Consider the following 16,597-nt stretch of genomic DNA (forward strand, 5'->3'; position numbering starts at 1 on the left):
AACTCGCTCGCATTTCCACATTTCTGACACAAGGACCACGAAACTTGGTGAGCGTGTTCTTTAAGGACATTCTGGCTTGATCGTGAACATTTTTTGCCTCTATCATGTATGGTTTTGAATATATAGCACCAGTTTGACGTCCTGCATGTGAGGCTGAAAGGGCTGAGAAATCAGCTGTCCCCAGCTCGGGATGAATGGCGGAACACCTGAGACGGTGATCCGAGTGGACGGGACCGACAGCGGGGACACCTGTACAAACATCTCCTTTATGAACACACCGCTCCCAATCAAAGAATGAACAAGAGGCTCTTCTTTTAGAAACACGACCACTGCTTTGTTCATTCTTGAGGCAAAAATGAGATTCTCATGTCCAACCTGCTCACCGACCGCCAGCAGAACTTCTTCCACAGAAACATTATTATCCGGCGGGACTATCCTCGCTCCGTGCCGGATCGACGGAGGACGCCTCCCGGAGGACGCCATTCCTCCAAAAACCCCTGACAACCCTCTGATTACTCCTTAAACACTCAATTTATAAAGAAAGAGAAACAACTTACCAGATCATGTACATAAAGGACAGTAGAAAACCAAGTGAAATCCGAAAAATAGGACAGATTCAAAACTCTGCGCCTTTCGCACTTCCACCACCAACCAATCATGCTCACCGGAAACGGAAAGAGAGGAGAGGAGAGGAGAGGGAGGAGTGGGGGAGGAGAGGAGTGGGGGGGGGGGAGAGGGAGGAGTGGGAGGAGAGGACAGGGTGGGAGAGGATAGAAGAGGAGAATAAGGGAGAGGAGAGGACGTGAGGTACTGCACTATATAAAAAGACTCCCTGTCTCCCCCATCAGGTCTGATCCTGCTCTTCTACCTGGTCTTCTACCTGTTCCTGGCGGGCATGTTTGTTCTCACCATGTACATCATGCTGCTGACGCTTGATGACTACAAACCCACCTGGCAGGACCGCCTGACCACTCCAGGTACCAAAACAAACACACCTGAGCAGAAAAACACACCCCAGCTGTACCCAAAATACCCCAGCTTCACCCAACACAGACTAACTTCACCCAACACACCCAAAAACACTCCAGCTGCACCTAACACACCCAGCTCTACCCAAAACACCCCAGCTACACCCAACACACCCCAACTCCACCCAGAACACCCCAGCTTCACCCAACACACCCCAGCTACACCCAACACATGTTAACTTCACCCAACACACACCAGCTCCACCCAAAACACCCCAACAAGGCTCAGCATGTGATTGGTTAATGAGCAGTTGTCTTCACGTTTCAGGAATGATGATTCGTCCGAAGGGCGATCAGCTGGAGATCAGTTTCTCTGTGTCAAACACTGAGAGCTGGGACGGCTTCGTCCAGAACCTCAACAACTTCCTCTCTCGTGAGACGCTGGTTAATTAATTACAATATTTAATGATGTGATGTCATAGGTTCTTTTATGAATATTGTTATTATTTCATTACATCAAATGAAATTACTTCAAGGTTTGGTGATTCGGTTCTCCATGACCATTTTATTCTGTCTACCTGACTAACACTCTACCTGCCTGTCTGTCTGTCTGCAGCGTACAACGACAGCTATCAGGTTCAGACTAATGATAACTGCCCTCCAGATCAATACTTCATTCAGGAGGACAGTGGAGAGGTAAGCCTGCCTGTCTGTCTGTCAGCCTGTCAGTGTCCTCACCTGCCTGTCTTACCCTCCACCTGCCTGTCTCTCTGCAGGTCAGGAACAACCCTAAGCGCTCCTGTCAGTTCAACCGGACGATGTTGGAGGAATGCTCTGGGGTTTCTGATCGTTTCTATGGTTACAGCAGAGGTGAACCCTGCATCCTCATCAAACTGAACCGGGTACATTGACCTCTGACCTCTGACCCGAACACACGTTTAAACCTGCAGACGAACAGGAGTTAATTGTGTCTGTAATGATTATTGGCACTGAGAAACCTGCACAGATTAAACAACATCTCACCGACATTTATCTTAAAATACGTCTTTTATGAATGGAGTTTGGTGTGTTGGAGCCACACAGACACACATTAGGCTAAGAACCATTGTACTCCTGTACTCTTCACCAGTTGATTTAACACTCCTGATCTAACTGTCCACCTATCTGTCTCTACAGGTGATTGGCATGTTGCCAGGGAAGGATGGTCAATCTCCTTATGTCACCTGTGGAGCCAAGGTCTGAATCTGTCTGTCTGCATACCTGTCTGTCTGACTGACTGTCTGTCTGCACACCTGTCTATCTCACTATCTGTTACACCATCTGTCTTCAGCTTATGTGTTGTCCCCATCTCTCCGTCCCTCCATCTTCAGAGGTACAAAGTGGACAAAGATGAGTGGGTAAGAAAAGTAGAAACATAGAGGCTCTGAAGTCCCGACCTTATAGTGTTGCCCCGATAATCAAATTGATTATCTGCTGATCATGAATCAATCCACAGCAGTGAATCTAACAGTAGAGCTCAGTAAAGAAACAGTAGAGCTCAGTAAAGAAACACAGTAGAGCGCAGTAAAGAAACAGTAGAACTCAGTAAAGGAACACAGTAGAGCTCAGTAAAGAAACAGTAGAGCTCAGTAAAGAAACAGTAGAACTCAGTAAAGAAACACAGTAGAGCTCAGTAAAGAAACAGTAGAACTCAGTAAAGGAACACAGTAGAGCTCAGTAAAGGAACACAGTAGAGCTCAGTAAAGAAACAGTAGAGCTCAGTAAAGAAACAGTAGAACTCAGTAAAGAAACACAGTAGAGCTCAGTAAAGAAACAGTAGAACTCAGTAAAGGAACACAGTAGAGCTCAGTAAGGAAACACAGTAGAGCTCAGTAAAGAAACAGTAGAACTCAGTAAAGGAACACAGTAGAGCTCAGTAAAGAAACAGTAGAACTCAGTAAAGAAACACAGTAGAGCTCAGTAAAGAAACAGTAGAACTCAGTAAAGGAACACAGTAGAGCTCAGTAAGGAAACACAGTAGAGCTCAGTAAAGAAACACAGTAGTAGTTTGGTTTACAGATCTAACCTATGTGTGTGCGTGTGTGTATGCGCGTGTGTGTGCGTGTATGCGTGTGTGTGTGTGTGTGTGTGTGCAGAGGGAGGACAGCGATAAGATTGGGCGTCTGGCATATTATCCTCCTAATGGGACCTTCAACCTCATGTACTATCCGTACTACGGCAAGAAGGCTCAGGTAACAAACTCGGTACACTACACACTCTGAATACACACAGTCACAGATCCATGTCAGTAGATCTAACAGATCCTTGTCAGTGGATCTCTCAGTATGTCAGTGGATCTCTCAGTATGTCACTCTTACCCTTTGGTAGAGCCCTATCTTAGACCAGTTAGTAGATCATGGCATGAATAAACATGTGTAACTGGTAGACGATCCAGTATTTCCATATTACTGTATCGTCTCATACTGGTTCTTCAGTGATGTCGTGTTACTCAGTGTGTGATGTGTTTAATGTCTCAGGTGAACTACACCCAGCCGCTGGTGGCCGTGAAGTTCCTGAACGCCTCTGTGAACACAGACATCTACGTGGAGTGTAAAATCAACTCCAACACTCTGGCTGACGGCAGCGAAAGAGACAAGTTTGCTGGACGGGTTTCCTTCAAACTACGAATCAACGACAAATAGACACAGACACACACGCACACACACACACACTTTCCAACACACGTTAAGCTGCGCTAACCCAGATGTTTAAATGAAATGATTCAGTCCGTCCTCTCCTCGTGTTGCCTCAGACACACTGTTTGTGTTTCCATGTGTATGTAGAATGGTTTCTTTTCCTGCTTCATGATTCGTTCACTGACCACCGGAGTTATTTTGAAATCTTTGTCTCTTTGAGTTACAGTACGGTTGCTGCAGTAGTCGTATAAATACATATCTTGTTCTGTATTTCTCTGATGTGATCCTCAGTGCAGCTTTAACTCAAACACACTGACCCTGAAACGGACCAATCAGCATGCACACATGCTCTGATGTCACTGAAGAATGACAGATGACAGGAGGATCTTCACCTCCATCATCATATCAATCTGCACGAAGAGCAAATTATTGACGGCACAGCTGATGTGTTTACTGATCAACAGTGTGTTTATTACTGTTGTTAATACTTGTTTATTTATTTATTTATTTGGCTTATTGATGATTCCTCCTTGTGTTTGTGTGACATTAATATCATGGCAGATCCAGCAAACAGTTTACCTTTTGGCTGGTTTCTATAAACTTAACATCAGGTAACATTGGCTTTGACTGGCTTTGATTGGCTGTTGTAGAGGTTCCTGGACAACCTGGACAACCTGGCATAATCTGGTATTATCAGTTAGTTCAGAAACTAAATGAAGCCTCACAACAGAAACCAGTTCAGTTACAGTATTTGTGAGCTCAGAAAGACAATTTTATAGTGACAGAGATACCACAGAACTGTTCAGGAGCTAGATCCCACACCACAGTACAAACAAATCCAGAAAGTGGTGACCAAACCTGTCAAGCACAAAAGACAGAAATCAAGTTCATAAAACATATACAACCAAATCAGAAACAACTTGGGAAACAAAACACATTATGATAAATCAGTTCCTCAGTCCACTAGAAACACATACGTAAACAGAACAGGAACCAGTTCAGAACCAGATATCAAAGACAACCTCACTGCAAGGTCTACTTCAGTTACCGGGCCACAGACCATTTCAGAAACCAGTTCAGATATCAGATCTTAGGCTGCATCTGAAACCAGTTCAGATATCAGATCTTAGGCTGCATCTGAAACCAGTTCAGATATCAGATCTAAAACCGGTTCAGAAACCGGTAACACTTGATAAACCAGTTCACAATCCAGTTCAGAATTCAGGCCAGGAACCATTTCAAGAACCAGTCTGTCTCCTTGGCCATGTTAAACCTCAGTCTCTCTGTTCGTTGCTGTGAAAGCTGCTGGATCCACAGCCGATCAGATGATAGCTTTAGTAACCATGGCAACAGATGTGCTGTTGGATGTCATATGTTTGGTCTGTGTTTGTCTTTGTTGCTGCAGCAGAACAACTCGTTAGTTAATTAGAGGTTTGATTTATTAGTGTATGGCAAGATGGGTTAGTTCATTTAGTAACAAGTTAGGAGGTCGTTAGTTTATATGTTGTTTTTGTTCACTGTTGATTTATTGACATGTTTCATTTTATTTATTATCTTCATCATGTGGCCATGACAACCAGGTCACCACACACACACACACACACACACACACACACACACACACACTGTGTCCTCACCTGTCAATCACATTCTTGTGCCACATGGAAAGGTCCCTCCCCACCGCTACTGCTCTCCATCAGTTGTCTTCCTTTAAAGAGTGACCAGCCAATGAGATGCTCCCCCGTATGATGTCATATGATACCTGTTTGTGATTGGTTGATTTCTCCTGCCTGAAATTGTCCTTGTGTTGAACAGATGATTAAAAACAAAGAAAAAAGTTCTTAAAACTACAAAAAACAACTTGTCTCTGTGGTGAATGGAAAAACTGCAATACTTTAAATACTACAAACTGTAATACTTTGTGTTTTGATACTACAAACTAACTGTAACATCTGTAGTTGTACTACCTCGAACTGCTAATAGTGGTGCGGCTTAACAGCATAATTCCAAAGATTCGTGCACTTTGTGATAAAAACATGAAATTTGGTACACTTACAGCCAAAGACAGTCAAAAAAAATTAGATATCAACCATTGCAAATTTTCAATATGTTTGCCGCAACAGCCATTTTTCAAAATGGCCACCATTGACTACCATTTCCATGTGAATTTTCTTTTGTGTTTTGATTATAATATCATATATGTCATATAGTTAGCTACACTTATTTACCTCCTTGGAGTTTGTACATGTATGATACAAATACATTTCGAGAAGGTTGTTATTTTTCAAGATGGCCACCATGACTGGTTGAAAATCGTTACTGCTTCAAAGTTGCATGGATTCCTGTGATTTGAATGATACTGGGATCAAATCACACATTTTATGAGTAGGAATTCAGGTGGCAACTTTAATATTTAGCCTATTTGGAAGCTCACAATGCAAGATAGGCCAAACTGACAATAGTAACTGTCCAAACATGGGGTCAATCATGGAAGACTCTCCACTCCTCCCTTCTTACATTTGCAAGAGGCAAGTTCATAGCTGGACTGGCCTGCATCAGGCAGGCATGTCCAAAATAGTTCATAATGACCCTCAGATGCCTTTGACCAGCCCCATCTACAAGGAGAAGGAAGCTCTGGTGTTGACACCAGCATCTGACCCCATACATGTCCCCCTTGATAGACTGGCCTCTCAACATGCTCCTTTAGGGCAGCCTTTGTTGAAAGGATTGAAGGCACATTGTGCCTCTTTGCAAAACACTTCCTCCTAGCTTGGTCTATGTCTGTGGGTGTGCTGGTTCAATCATAGAACAGGATACAAACCTTTCAAATACAATTGCCATTACCTCCTGTAGAATGTCATGTGGGGCAGAGGACAATTCTAATAGGGCATTTGTAAGCTCTGAAAAGACAGCCCGTGCAGTCTTTTTCCTTGCTAAGGACAGCAGTCCACCATTTGAAATGTGGCATTAGCATGTTAGCACGTTAACTATTTATATTTACAGTTTGTAAATGGGAAAAAATTAGGGGTTTTCTAAAATAAGTTTAATTTATCTAATTTCAATCCTAAATAAAGCAGAAATTGTTCTGTGAAATCTTCCTACCATCCATCAATCCATCCATCAACTTGTTCCGCTTATCCGTGGCCAGGTTACGGGGGCAGCTGTCTGAGCAGGGACACCCAGACTTCCCTCTCCCTAGACACTTCCTCCAGGAACACCTCCTGAGGAAGACATCCAGGTGAGCCATGTCAGCTGGCTCCTCTCGATGTGGAGGAGCAGCGGCTCTACTCCGAGCTCCTCCCAGGTAAAAGAGCTTCTCACCCTATCTCGATGGGAGCGCCCTGGCACCCTGCGGAGGAAACTCATTTTGGTCATTTGTATCCGGGATCTTATTCTTTCAGTAGAGTGCTTTCTCCAAGTCCACAAATCACATGTGGGCTGGTGAAACCAGCTCCCATGAACCCTCGAGCACCCTGCGGAGTGTTCCACAGCCAGAACGAAAACCGCATTGTTCCTCCCAAATCTTCCTACCAAGTAGTCTTATTTTAATAGCAATCCACCATTTGGTGGTTATAGCATGTTAGCTATTTATGTGGAACAGGGTTTTAATGGGAATTAATAATAAGAGTTTTGCTAAAATAAGTTTCATTATCTATTTTCAGGTAAGGGTCCTGCGATGAGCTGGCAACTCATCCAGGGTGTACCCTGGCCTATGCCCATTGTGTGAACTGGATTTGGCCCCAGTAAGACCCGCAGCCCCTTAGGGGGGAACGGCAGCATCCCGCGACCCTCATGGATAAGCGGAAAGAAAACGAAACAAAACAAAACAAATCTATTTTCAAGCCTAAATAAAGTAGACATGGTTCCACAGTATGTTCCTAATAAGTAGTCTTATATTTACAGCAATCTGCCATTTGTGGACCCTTTATGTGGAACAGTTGTGAGCTAATTGCAATGACAAAATAAGTTTTTAAATAAGTATTATTTATCCAATTTTAAGCCTACCTAGAGCCAAGCATATGACAAATATGAACTCGAGGCATGTTGCAGTTGCCAAGCCACATTTGATCTTTCCATTGAATTGATGGACTTGTAGGTGACATCAACATGTCACTATTTTTGAGACTTGGGTATTTGTGAAGTTTAAGGAAAAAGATTGAATTTAAACTAAATTCCCTTTAGATAATTTAAACTAGCACCGTTTACATTTGTGTGTGATATCTGCAAGTAAATGGTGGCCATCTTGAATTATGAAAACAAAGGAAGATTCTGGGCTTATTACACATTGCAGATTCTGCATGATAAAATGTATAATTATTTATGGAAATAGACCATATGATATTCCGTATACAAAACATTATCACAATTACAATGTTCATGCTGATCATGGCAATCATCTTGATTTTTTTATTGATTTATATGTATTTTTCATGTATAAACTTCCATAAACTAGGTATGGTAAATAAATGTAACTAACAAGATCATCATCATCATATGTTATACCATGCAATTAAGAAAATTGATCTGAATACTGTTGTCAGTGGCTGCCATGTTGGAAATTCACGATGGCCCGATATCCAATTTTTTTCAGACTGCCTTTGGCCTTAACTGTACTAAATTTCAGTACCTACAGTCTGATTGAATTTACAGTACTTGCAGTGTGTTGGTATTTACAGTACCTACAGTCTGATGGTATTTGCAGTACCTACAGTCTGATTGTATTTACAGTACCTGCAATCCAGTGGTAATTACAGTACCTACCCACTGGATGCCTCTGTTTCTGTAGCATCCTGTGGCACTGGTATCATGCCACAGTATTTGCTGGTTAGATGCTCTTGTATTTGCAGTACCTATAGTCTGATTGTATTTACAGTACCTACAGTCAGATGGTATTGGATGGTATTTACAGTACCTGCAGTCTGATGGTATTTGCAGTACCTACAGTCTGGTGGTATTTAGAGTACCTGCAGTCTGATGGTATTGGATGGTATTTACGTTACCGACAGTCTGATTGTATTTACAGTACTTGCAGTCTGTTGGTATTTACAGTACCTACAGTCTGGTGGTATTTACAGTACCTACAGTCTGATGGTATTTGCAGAACCTACAGTCTGATGGTATTTAGAGTACCTACAGTCTGATGGTATTGGATGGTATTTACAATACCTACAGTCTGATGGTATTGGATGGTATTTACAGTACCTACAGTCTGATGGTATTGGATGGTATTTACAGTACCTACAGTCTGATGGTATTGGATGGTATTTACAGTACCTACCCACTGGATGCCTCTGATTCTGTAGCATACTGTGGCACTGGTATCATGCCACAGTATTTGCTGGTTAGATTCTCTGCAAAGTGCAGCTGCTGCAGCACCTGACAGTGAAATACTCCATCAGTTGCTGTTGAGCTGCCACCGTTTACACCTCCTTCATCTGTTACCTAGTCCCGAAAATCAAGAAGTGTCAACACTGCTGGAGCTGCTGGTCAAGCTATCACAAGTATGTTATTAATGTGAAGTTCTTAGGTGGATTTTCATCAACATGCATTAATTCTGTCAGCTAATGAAGGTGTGATGATTAATGAGGACCTTTGAATTATTTGTCTCACTGCCATGACATGGAGGAGTTTAACCTTAAATCTGGCAGAGGTCAAACCTGAGACATCATAAATCTTACATAGTAAATGTTCAGACTCTGCTGGTCCGACAGTCCTGAACACAGAGCCCAGCTGGCCTTCACACAGGAAGGAGATGCCACAGGGATGTTTCCATGTGTGTTACATAAGTCAGAGGCAGCAGCAGGCAGCCTGTTATATAACTACATGATTTATAGAGACACAGAGACAATCTCACTCTGAGGCTGGAGACCTCCAGTGGACACAACCACATACTACAGTGTCAGAGCAGCTCCACTGAGCAGAAACTCACCATAGGACATATTTCACCGGTGTGTCTTTAAACGCTTCAGACAGCTGCCACGTTCGTCTCAGACAGACAGTCGACACCTGGACCTTCTTTAAAGGAGAAAAGAAGAGCTGTGAACTTAAAGGGGGAAAAACGGTTGGGCCATCATGTACACACTTAGTTATCATTACATCTATCATATTGTGCCACTTACTGGTCACAGGCCTGTACAACAACAATACAAACACTTTCCAAACAAAGTACTGGACGAGAAACTAACTTATACTACGACTGTGACATCACTGAAAAACACAACTTACTGATGTTTGAAATGTTTGGCTGACTGGTGCCAACAGTGCAGGACACACTGCAACAGACAGAGACACTCACAGATCAGACCAGACTCTCAGATCATCACACCAGCTTCCTGTTTGTCACAGAACTGAACTGTCAGAATATCCTAATAAAAATACAGGACTGTGTCGACTTTAAATAAGTATGTTCAGACTTGAAAATCAAAAGTAATCTGAATTTAACCAGGATTGCTCACTTTAATACAAACAGGACATGAACCATCAAGAGAATTCAAATAATGTCCTCATCAGACTTTACATGAACCAGAATCATCAAAGCTTCAGAAACTTGAGTCTGTTCTCACCTGACCTCATTACTATGACTGTTCACCAGGAAACACCTGGTCTCACTTCTCGCTGGATGTTTTATTTTGAAAATCTCGCTCCGACCACAGCTCTGAGCAGCCTCCTCTAAAATGGAGGCTCTGAACACATTCCTTACCTCCTCGAGGATGAACCACAAACTCCTGCAGAGCTGGAGGACCAGGTGCTCCACCAGACGCTGCCTGCTCACCCTCAATACCTGTCGGGTTTACCCAGGCCACCAGGAAGAGCACCAGGCTTTCATAGAGAAAAAACTGTGTCACACCATCATCACATAATACACTGCAGCCCGAAATTACTTTTCCCATAAGCTTCCAATGTGAAAGAAGCGTCTGTAAAATGATGGATAGCTCTTTTTGGGCATCACAACCTGAGAAAACACTCATATCACTGTCTAAATTTGATCCATTTAATACAATAAAGTCTGAAAAATATAGAGGAGCTACAAGATTAAGAACTTTATTTCTATTCAAGTTAGCCAGGTGCCAAACAGGAAGTTTGCCAACTCGGTCAGTGGAAGTCTCTGCTGCAGTCGCTCCAACAACAGAGAACATCTGGCTTCAAAACCTCAGAACAGCTTTCATAGCAGTGAACCTGAATCCAGCTTCATGTGGTGTGTGTGTGTGCGTGTGTATGTGTGTAACAGAACAGACAGGGTGTGTGTGTTTTCACTCAGTTTTTATTATAAAACGTTGACGTTTCTACTCTGACAGTGAACAGGAACAGAACAATAAACTTCAGTAAGAAAATAAAAAACAACAACATGATAATAATGGGGGGTTTCCATGGCAACACACAGGGCTGATGGAGGGAGGGAGGGGGGGTGCAGGGGTAACCATGGTAACAGTGAGGGGAGGAGGGAAGGGGAGGGGGATTTTACTATCCTCTGGTGTCAAGACAGTTTATCATCTGATGACCTCCAAAACACACACACACACACACACACACACACACGTTACTGAAAGGCAACACACACATTGTGACACACTCCCTCTGGTCCTGTGTGTGTGTTTCAGAGCTCAGATCTCAATCAGGCTGATAAAAGACTGATCATGATCATTAAAATGCCACTGATCAATAACATGTCACTGATCAATAACGTGTCCCAGAGCAGAGACGTGTGTTGAGGCTGAGCAGAGAGATTTGTAACTCTTCTGTTCCTCTGAGCTCAACTCTGTTGCTTCTGTCTGATCCCTGTGTTCTCTCTTCTGTTGCTTCTGTCTGATCCCTGTGTTCTCTGTTCTGTTGCTTCTGTCTGATCCTTGTGTTCTCTGTTCTGTTGCTTCTGTCTGATCCTTGTGTTCTCTGTTCTGTTGCTTCTGTCGGATCACTGTGTTCTCTGTTCTGTTGCTTCTGTCTGATCCCTGTGTTCTCTGTTCTGTTGCTTCTGTCTGATCCCTGTGTTCTCTGTTCTGTTGCTTCTGTCTGATCCTTGTGTTCTGGGGTTCTGATGAAATTCAGTAGAGGCTGACAGAGTTACATCTGTACAAGAAGTCTTACTTTGAAAACTGACAGGAAGCTCGTTGCTGCTCCTGTGTGTGACTTCCTGTTTACTGTCTCATCTCTTCCATTTAAAATCCCTGTAACCATTGAGACGACACCCCTGCTCCTGACTGGCTGAGCTCACCTGTCCCCTGTGATGAAGCCCCACCCCCTGCCCCATCCTGTCCAATCCGCTGTCACAGAGCTCTGAAACACACACACCTACCTGTCTCTCTCACACACACTCAGTCAGTCTCTCTCATCCAGATGCAGCTCTTCTTCTCTACTCGTCATCATCGTCGTCGTCGTCATCGTCCTCTCCCTCGTCGTCCTCCTCTTCCTCTCCTCCCTGAGCGGAGGAGCCGGGATTCCTGGCTGAGTACGTGCCGCCGCCGCGGTATGCCACCATGTCCTGTCACACACAGGAAGCAGCGTCACAACACAGGAAGCAGCTCATCATGTGACATCATCACTTCCTGTTGTCATCTGCTCCTTTCAGTGGTTCTTTACTATCAATGATGACAGGAGCTGTCAGTGTGTCTCACCCGGTCATATTTCTCTCGTAGTTTCTGGGCCTTCTCCTCGTAGGGCAGCTTCTCAGACTGGGACAGTTTGCTCCACATCTCTCCCAGTTTCTTGGCACAGTCTCCTATAGACAGACCAGGATACTGCTGCTTCACACTGGGACGGTACTCACTGCAGAACACGAAGAATGCAGACCTGCACACCGAGAGAGACAGAGAGACAGACACACAGAGAGACAGACACACACAGGGAGACAGACACACAGAGAGAGAGAGACACACACAGAGAGAGAGACGGACACACAGAGAGAGACGAACACACAGAGAGAGACAGACAGGTTAGTGTTCGTGCTGCTCAGTGTCTTCTCTTTTTATTAAACTAAGACGTGCTGTTTGTCCTGCGGTGATATTTTGGTTTGAGCCTATAAATGATTGATGTATTGATCTGATCAGAGGTAGATCATCACATCCATTCATCAGGCTCGTCAGACTTCATCAGGAGCCAGAGGGAACTGAAGTGTCTACAGGTCAGAGGAGACTTTCAAACTCAAACTCCAGGTCAGCAGGTGAGCACTCTGTGCTGCCTCCTGGTGACAGATCAGCCGCTACTGTCACACAAACACAATCAGTGTGTAGCTTACAGTCCGGCTTGTTTCTGTTAGACCTCGACTGATCCAATATAAACAAGTCTAAACTCCAACAGCCACGTCTGAGCAGTAAGGATCAAGCGTCTGTTCTGTCTGGGTTGTCTTTACTTTCTGTCTCTACATTCTGTCTGGGTTGTCTTTACTTTCTGTCTCTACGTTCTGTCTGGGTTGTCTTTACTTTCTGTCTCTACGTTCTGTCTGGGTTGTCTCCATGCTGTGTCGGTGCTGCAGACTCACGGGGGTCTCTTGGGGGCGTTAGGGTCTTTCCTCTTGCGGCCTCTCTTTCCGAAGCCTTTAGGTGGGATGTAGTCGCTCATCTCCCTGTTGTAGCGCACCTTGTCAGCCTTCGCCATGTCCTCGAAGCACTTTTTATCACCAGCTGTGAGAGCCTGAAAAGACACACACACCATCAGGACAGAGTTTCTGACTAAGCCGGTGTCTGTGTTTTTGTAGCTGGTTACCGGAACAGGTGAACATCAGAGGCGTGTAGACTGAACTAACAGTACAGTTTGGTCACCATCAGTAAGTCAATATGTAACAACAGACTAACGTAGTTCTAATCAGATCTGTGTGTCAGTGCTGTCATGATAATAATAAAACTGTAATATCAAAGGAAACAACACTGAAGATGAACAAACATTCCCGTTCTGATGTCTGCAGTCCGTTGTCAATACATAATCAATGAGGAGGGTTGCAGTAAAGTGGTAAATGTTCCTTCACTGCTGTTATGCTCATTTTATCACATTTTAAAACCTTTATTTTTAATAGTTATGAGTTACTGTCTGCAGCAGTGACCAATCACAGCGCAGCTGTCAACAGCACTGATACTGGGCTTGTGTTGTTGCGTCAGTGACACCAAACAGCTTCAGTTCAATAATCACTGTTCAGTGTTGGTCTGCTGTGATGTACAAGATGATCCTCAGACAACAGATCTATTACACAAAGTGACACAAGCTCAACAATTACCATATTCAAACATCAAACCAGTCAGTCAGAGGAACTACAATGTTAACGTCATCCACACTGTGGTTATAGTGTAGCAGTTTCTATATTTCTATATCTGCATATTCTACGGTTATCATGGTATTTATCGTCTTATAATCTCTATAGTGAGATTTCTATCGCAGGAATAACTAATGTACAGAATCTCCCCTCAGGGATCAATAAACTATTTATGATTCAACTACCTGTAGTGAAGAGGTCGGGTCAAATATCATGTACCGGTATTTATATTGTGATATAAAAACAGTTGTGTTGATGTACTGGCTACATTTATATAACTACTGTATTTGATTCTACTGTGTTGGGTTTATTAATAATATATATTTAAGTTTGTATAAACGTACCACAATGGAATCAGAGTTCATGGTTCAATAACATTTCAGAAAATATCACAGTATCACACCAACATCATTATGATAATTAGTATGATCAGTGACTGTTGAAATTAAAACAGGAGTGTTTATTGTGGAAGGAATACCTGATATTTCCTACATGATGTCCTGACAGACAAGAGACTTGATATTTACTTGCAATATTAATTCTTTCAAACATTTATATGGTCAAAATCAATAAGAAAGATGTATTAAACGTACACAGTGTGAAAAAAGTCATCTTTAATAACATGTTAGACCTCGAACACTGTGCTGACGTCCTGACACAGTGCTGTCAGGAGTTTATGGTTTATCTGTCGCCACGCCGTCGTCAAAGATGTGCTTCATGACGAGGTGTCCGACCTCACTGGGAGTTACCTGCTGCAGAACATGATATACACACACCTGAAACACACTGCACTGTCAGACAGGTCACTGATCTGTCTGTTTGTCTCACCTTCCATCTCTCGGAGCACTTCTTGGAGAACTCAGCGAAGTTGACCGACTGCTCTGGGTTCTTCTTCCGGTGTTCCTCTCTACACGTCTGGACGAAGAAGGCGTATGCCGACGTCTTTCCCTTCGGCTTGTTGACGTCTTTACGCATCATAGTGGCGGCCTGTCGGACAGATGGGATGAAAACAGCAGAAGACGGATTAATACTGATATAACTGACTTAAAACAGTTGGTGGTGCATATCATTTATTGATTTCAGTGTAAAAATGTAATTATCTCCAACAACATGGTGTCATATTTTAATCAATTATGAACAGTCAAGTTAATATTTGTTTAGGACTAGCTGATCGTCTTGATTATTGATCACACCGTAAGTCATTTAAAGATCAATCTGTACTCCATCACTTCATCATTAGGCACAACAAAGAGATGCAGAAACTCTTCACAATGGCCTCAAGTTACAGCCAACACAGATCTGTTTATTCAACCATTTATTAGACAGTGAGCGGATGATGGATGGCTGATTGATTACCAATAATATCAAAGTTGCACTCAACACCACAGAGAAATAAAAGATGAATAAAATTAAATGTGCCTGCTATTCAAAGAAATACTAAAATCATGATTCACATCAAATCTTTATTTGGGTGAAATCACGTACAGATAACTCAACAATGACAGATTTACACATATTTAGGTGGAATGACCCTTTAACCTGTTTGTCACATATTGTTCATAATTCATATTAAACCTTGTTAAATTGTTAAAATGTGTGTATTAATATGCTAAGTGAACTCATCAGCCTCCTCCGTCTGGACCGAGGCAGGTCTCCGGTACTGGACCGTTAATCGGGGTGATGGCGGCCCGAGCAGCAAACTGAGGCCGAATGTGAATAACAAAGAGAACAAAGTGAGGATCCATTTTCTCGGCTGGATAGCGAGAAGGCCCTCCGACCCTCCCGGAGCCCGGCTCGGTGTGCCCTTGGTCCGGGACATCCCGCCGGAGCCCGGTGCCTGCTCCCCCCAGTGACTGGAGCTCTGTGAGCCGTAGAGATGAACGAAGACTAAAGCTAGCCGCGTCTTCTATGGACATCTACGGACTGCTGCAGTTAGCCTAGCCGTGCTAACTGCTAGCTCCCGCAGAACAATGGGCCACCATTTGCTTCCCGCCCTCTGCGGAGCTAGCCGCCCCATCCCCCTCCGCTAGCGGCAGGCTAACGGAGCGGCAGGCGGACAAAATGTCTCTCGAGGACGGAGCCGTCAGTAGACACGGCGTGAGGCTTCATGTCGGTCCGCGGGGGAATTATTTTAACCACAGCGCCGTTTTTATAGCAAACGGCCGTGTGTGCAATGGAAACATGGAATCAGTACAGCAGCTACGCATTTTCAACGAAGGGCTCAGGCTATGCTCTGGAGGGGTCAGCGATGTATGTACGGGACAGGACTATTTCCTGGCATTCATGCTCCATAATGGGCGTTTCGTGTTTACAACAACACGTCCGAACCGTCCCGGACTGCACACACGGACCAGTGAGCGGACTCACAGCCGCCACTCTGAGACCGTGTCAGCGGCCATTTTATTCGTTTTTCCAGCCTCATCATCGGACCTTTTACTGGAGGATTCTGCAGTCAGCCGGTAAATCAAAGCTATCTCGTTGAGTGAAATGTGGAAATGTGCGCGGGGTGCGGAGAGAGATGGATGGAGGTACTCACTCGTCAGGAGGGCCGGCTGCGGGCTGGAGCGGACTTTAGGTCGGTTCAGGGTTTTCAGATTCTGGTGTTCTGTTGTTGTTTGGGGGCTGAAGCAGCGACTGGAGACGTTGGTTCACTTTCAAACTGGGTCGAGCTCGAGCCCGGCACCGCCCCCCAGCAACGCCCCCGTTGGTCATTCCTA

The 16,597-nt window shown here is 43.9% G+C and overlaps 2 protein-coding genes and 1 long non-coding RNA gene across 3 annotated transcripts in view; 1 reads left to right on the forward strand and 2 right to left on the reverse strand.

Moving 5' to 3' along the window:
* atp1b2a (ATPase Na+/K+ transporting subunit beta 2a) overlaps positions 1-5,514 on the forward strand; it is an 87,587-nt gene extending 82,073 nt beyond the window's left edge. The window contains exons 2-8 of the mRNA XM_037113270.1: positions 849-977; positions 1,297-1,401; positions 1,585-1,664; positions 1,745-1,870; positions 2,145-2,204; positions 3,104-3,199; positions 3,485-5,514. Coding sequence (XP_036969165.1) covers positions 849-977; positions 1,297-1,401; positions 1,585-1,664; positions 1,745-1,870; positions 2,145-2,204; positions 3,104-3,199; positions 3,485-3,649 — 761 coding nt within the window. The 3' untranslated portion in view covers positions 3,650-5,514. The remainder of the gene's footprint in view (positions 1-848; positions 978-1,296; positions 1,402-1,584; positions 1,665-1,744; positions 1,871-2,144; positions 2,205-3,103; positions 3,200-3,484) is intronic.
* On the reverse strand, positions 5,185-6,979 carry LOC119027812. The gene is made up of 2 exons (XR_005077486.1): positions 6,746-6,979; positions 5,185-5,444 (listed from the first exon to the last, which is right to left on the reverse strand). It is a non-coding gene; the product is annotated as an uncharacterized LOC119027812 (long non-coding RNA).
* A 3,907-nt stretch (positions 6,980-10,886) lies between these two features.
* On the reverse strand, positions 10,887-16,567 carry hmgb2b (high mobility group box 2b). Its single transcript, XM_037113274.1, has 5 exons — positions 16,417-16,567; positions 14,709-14,867; positions 13,116-13,267; positions 12,253-12,427; positions 10,887-12,119 (listed from the first exon to the last, which is right to left on the reverse strand). The coding sequence occupies exons 2-5, from the start codon at positions 14,856-14,858 to the stop codon at positions 11,991-11,993; spliced, it is 606 nt and encodes a 201-aa protein (XP_036969169.1). The 5' UTR covers positions 14,859-14,867; positions 16,417-16,567; the 3' UTR covers positions 10,887-11,990.
* Positions 16,568-16,597: the final 30 nt, after the last annotated feature.

The sequence above is a fragment of the Acanthopagrus latus genome, chromosome 10 (assembly GCF_904848185.1).
Source record: "Acanthopagrus latus isolate v.2019 chromosome 10, fAcaLat1.1, whole genome shotgun sequence".
Classification (NCBI taxonomy): Eukaryota; Metazoa; Chordata; class Actinopteri; order Spariformes; family Sparidae; genus Acanthopagrus; species Acanthopagrus latus.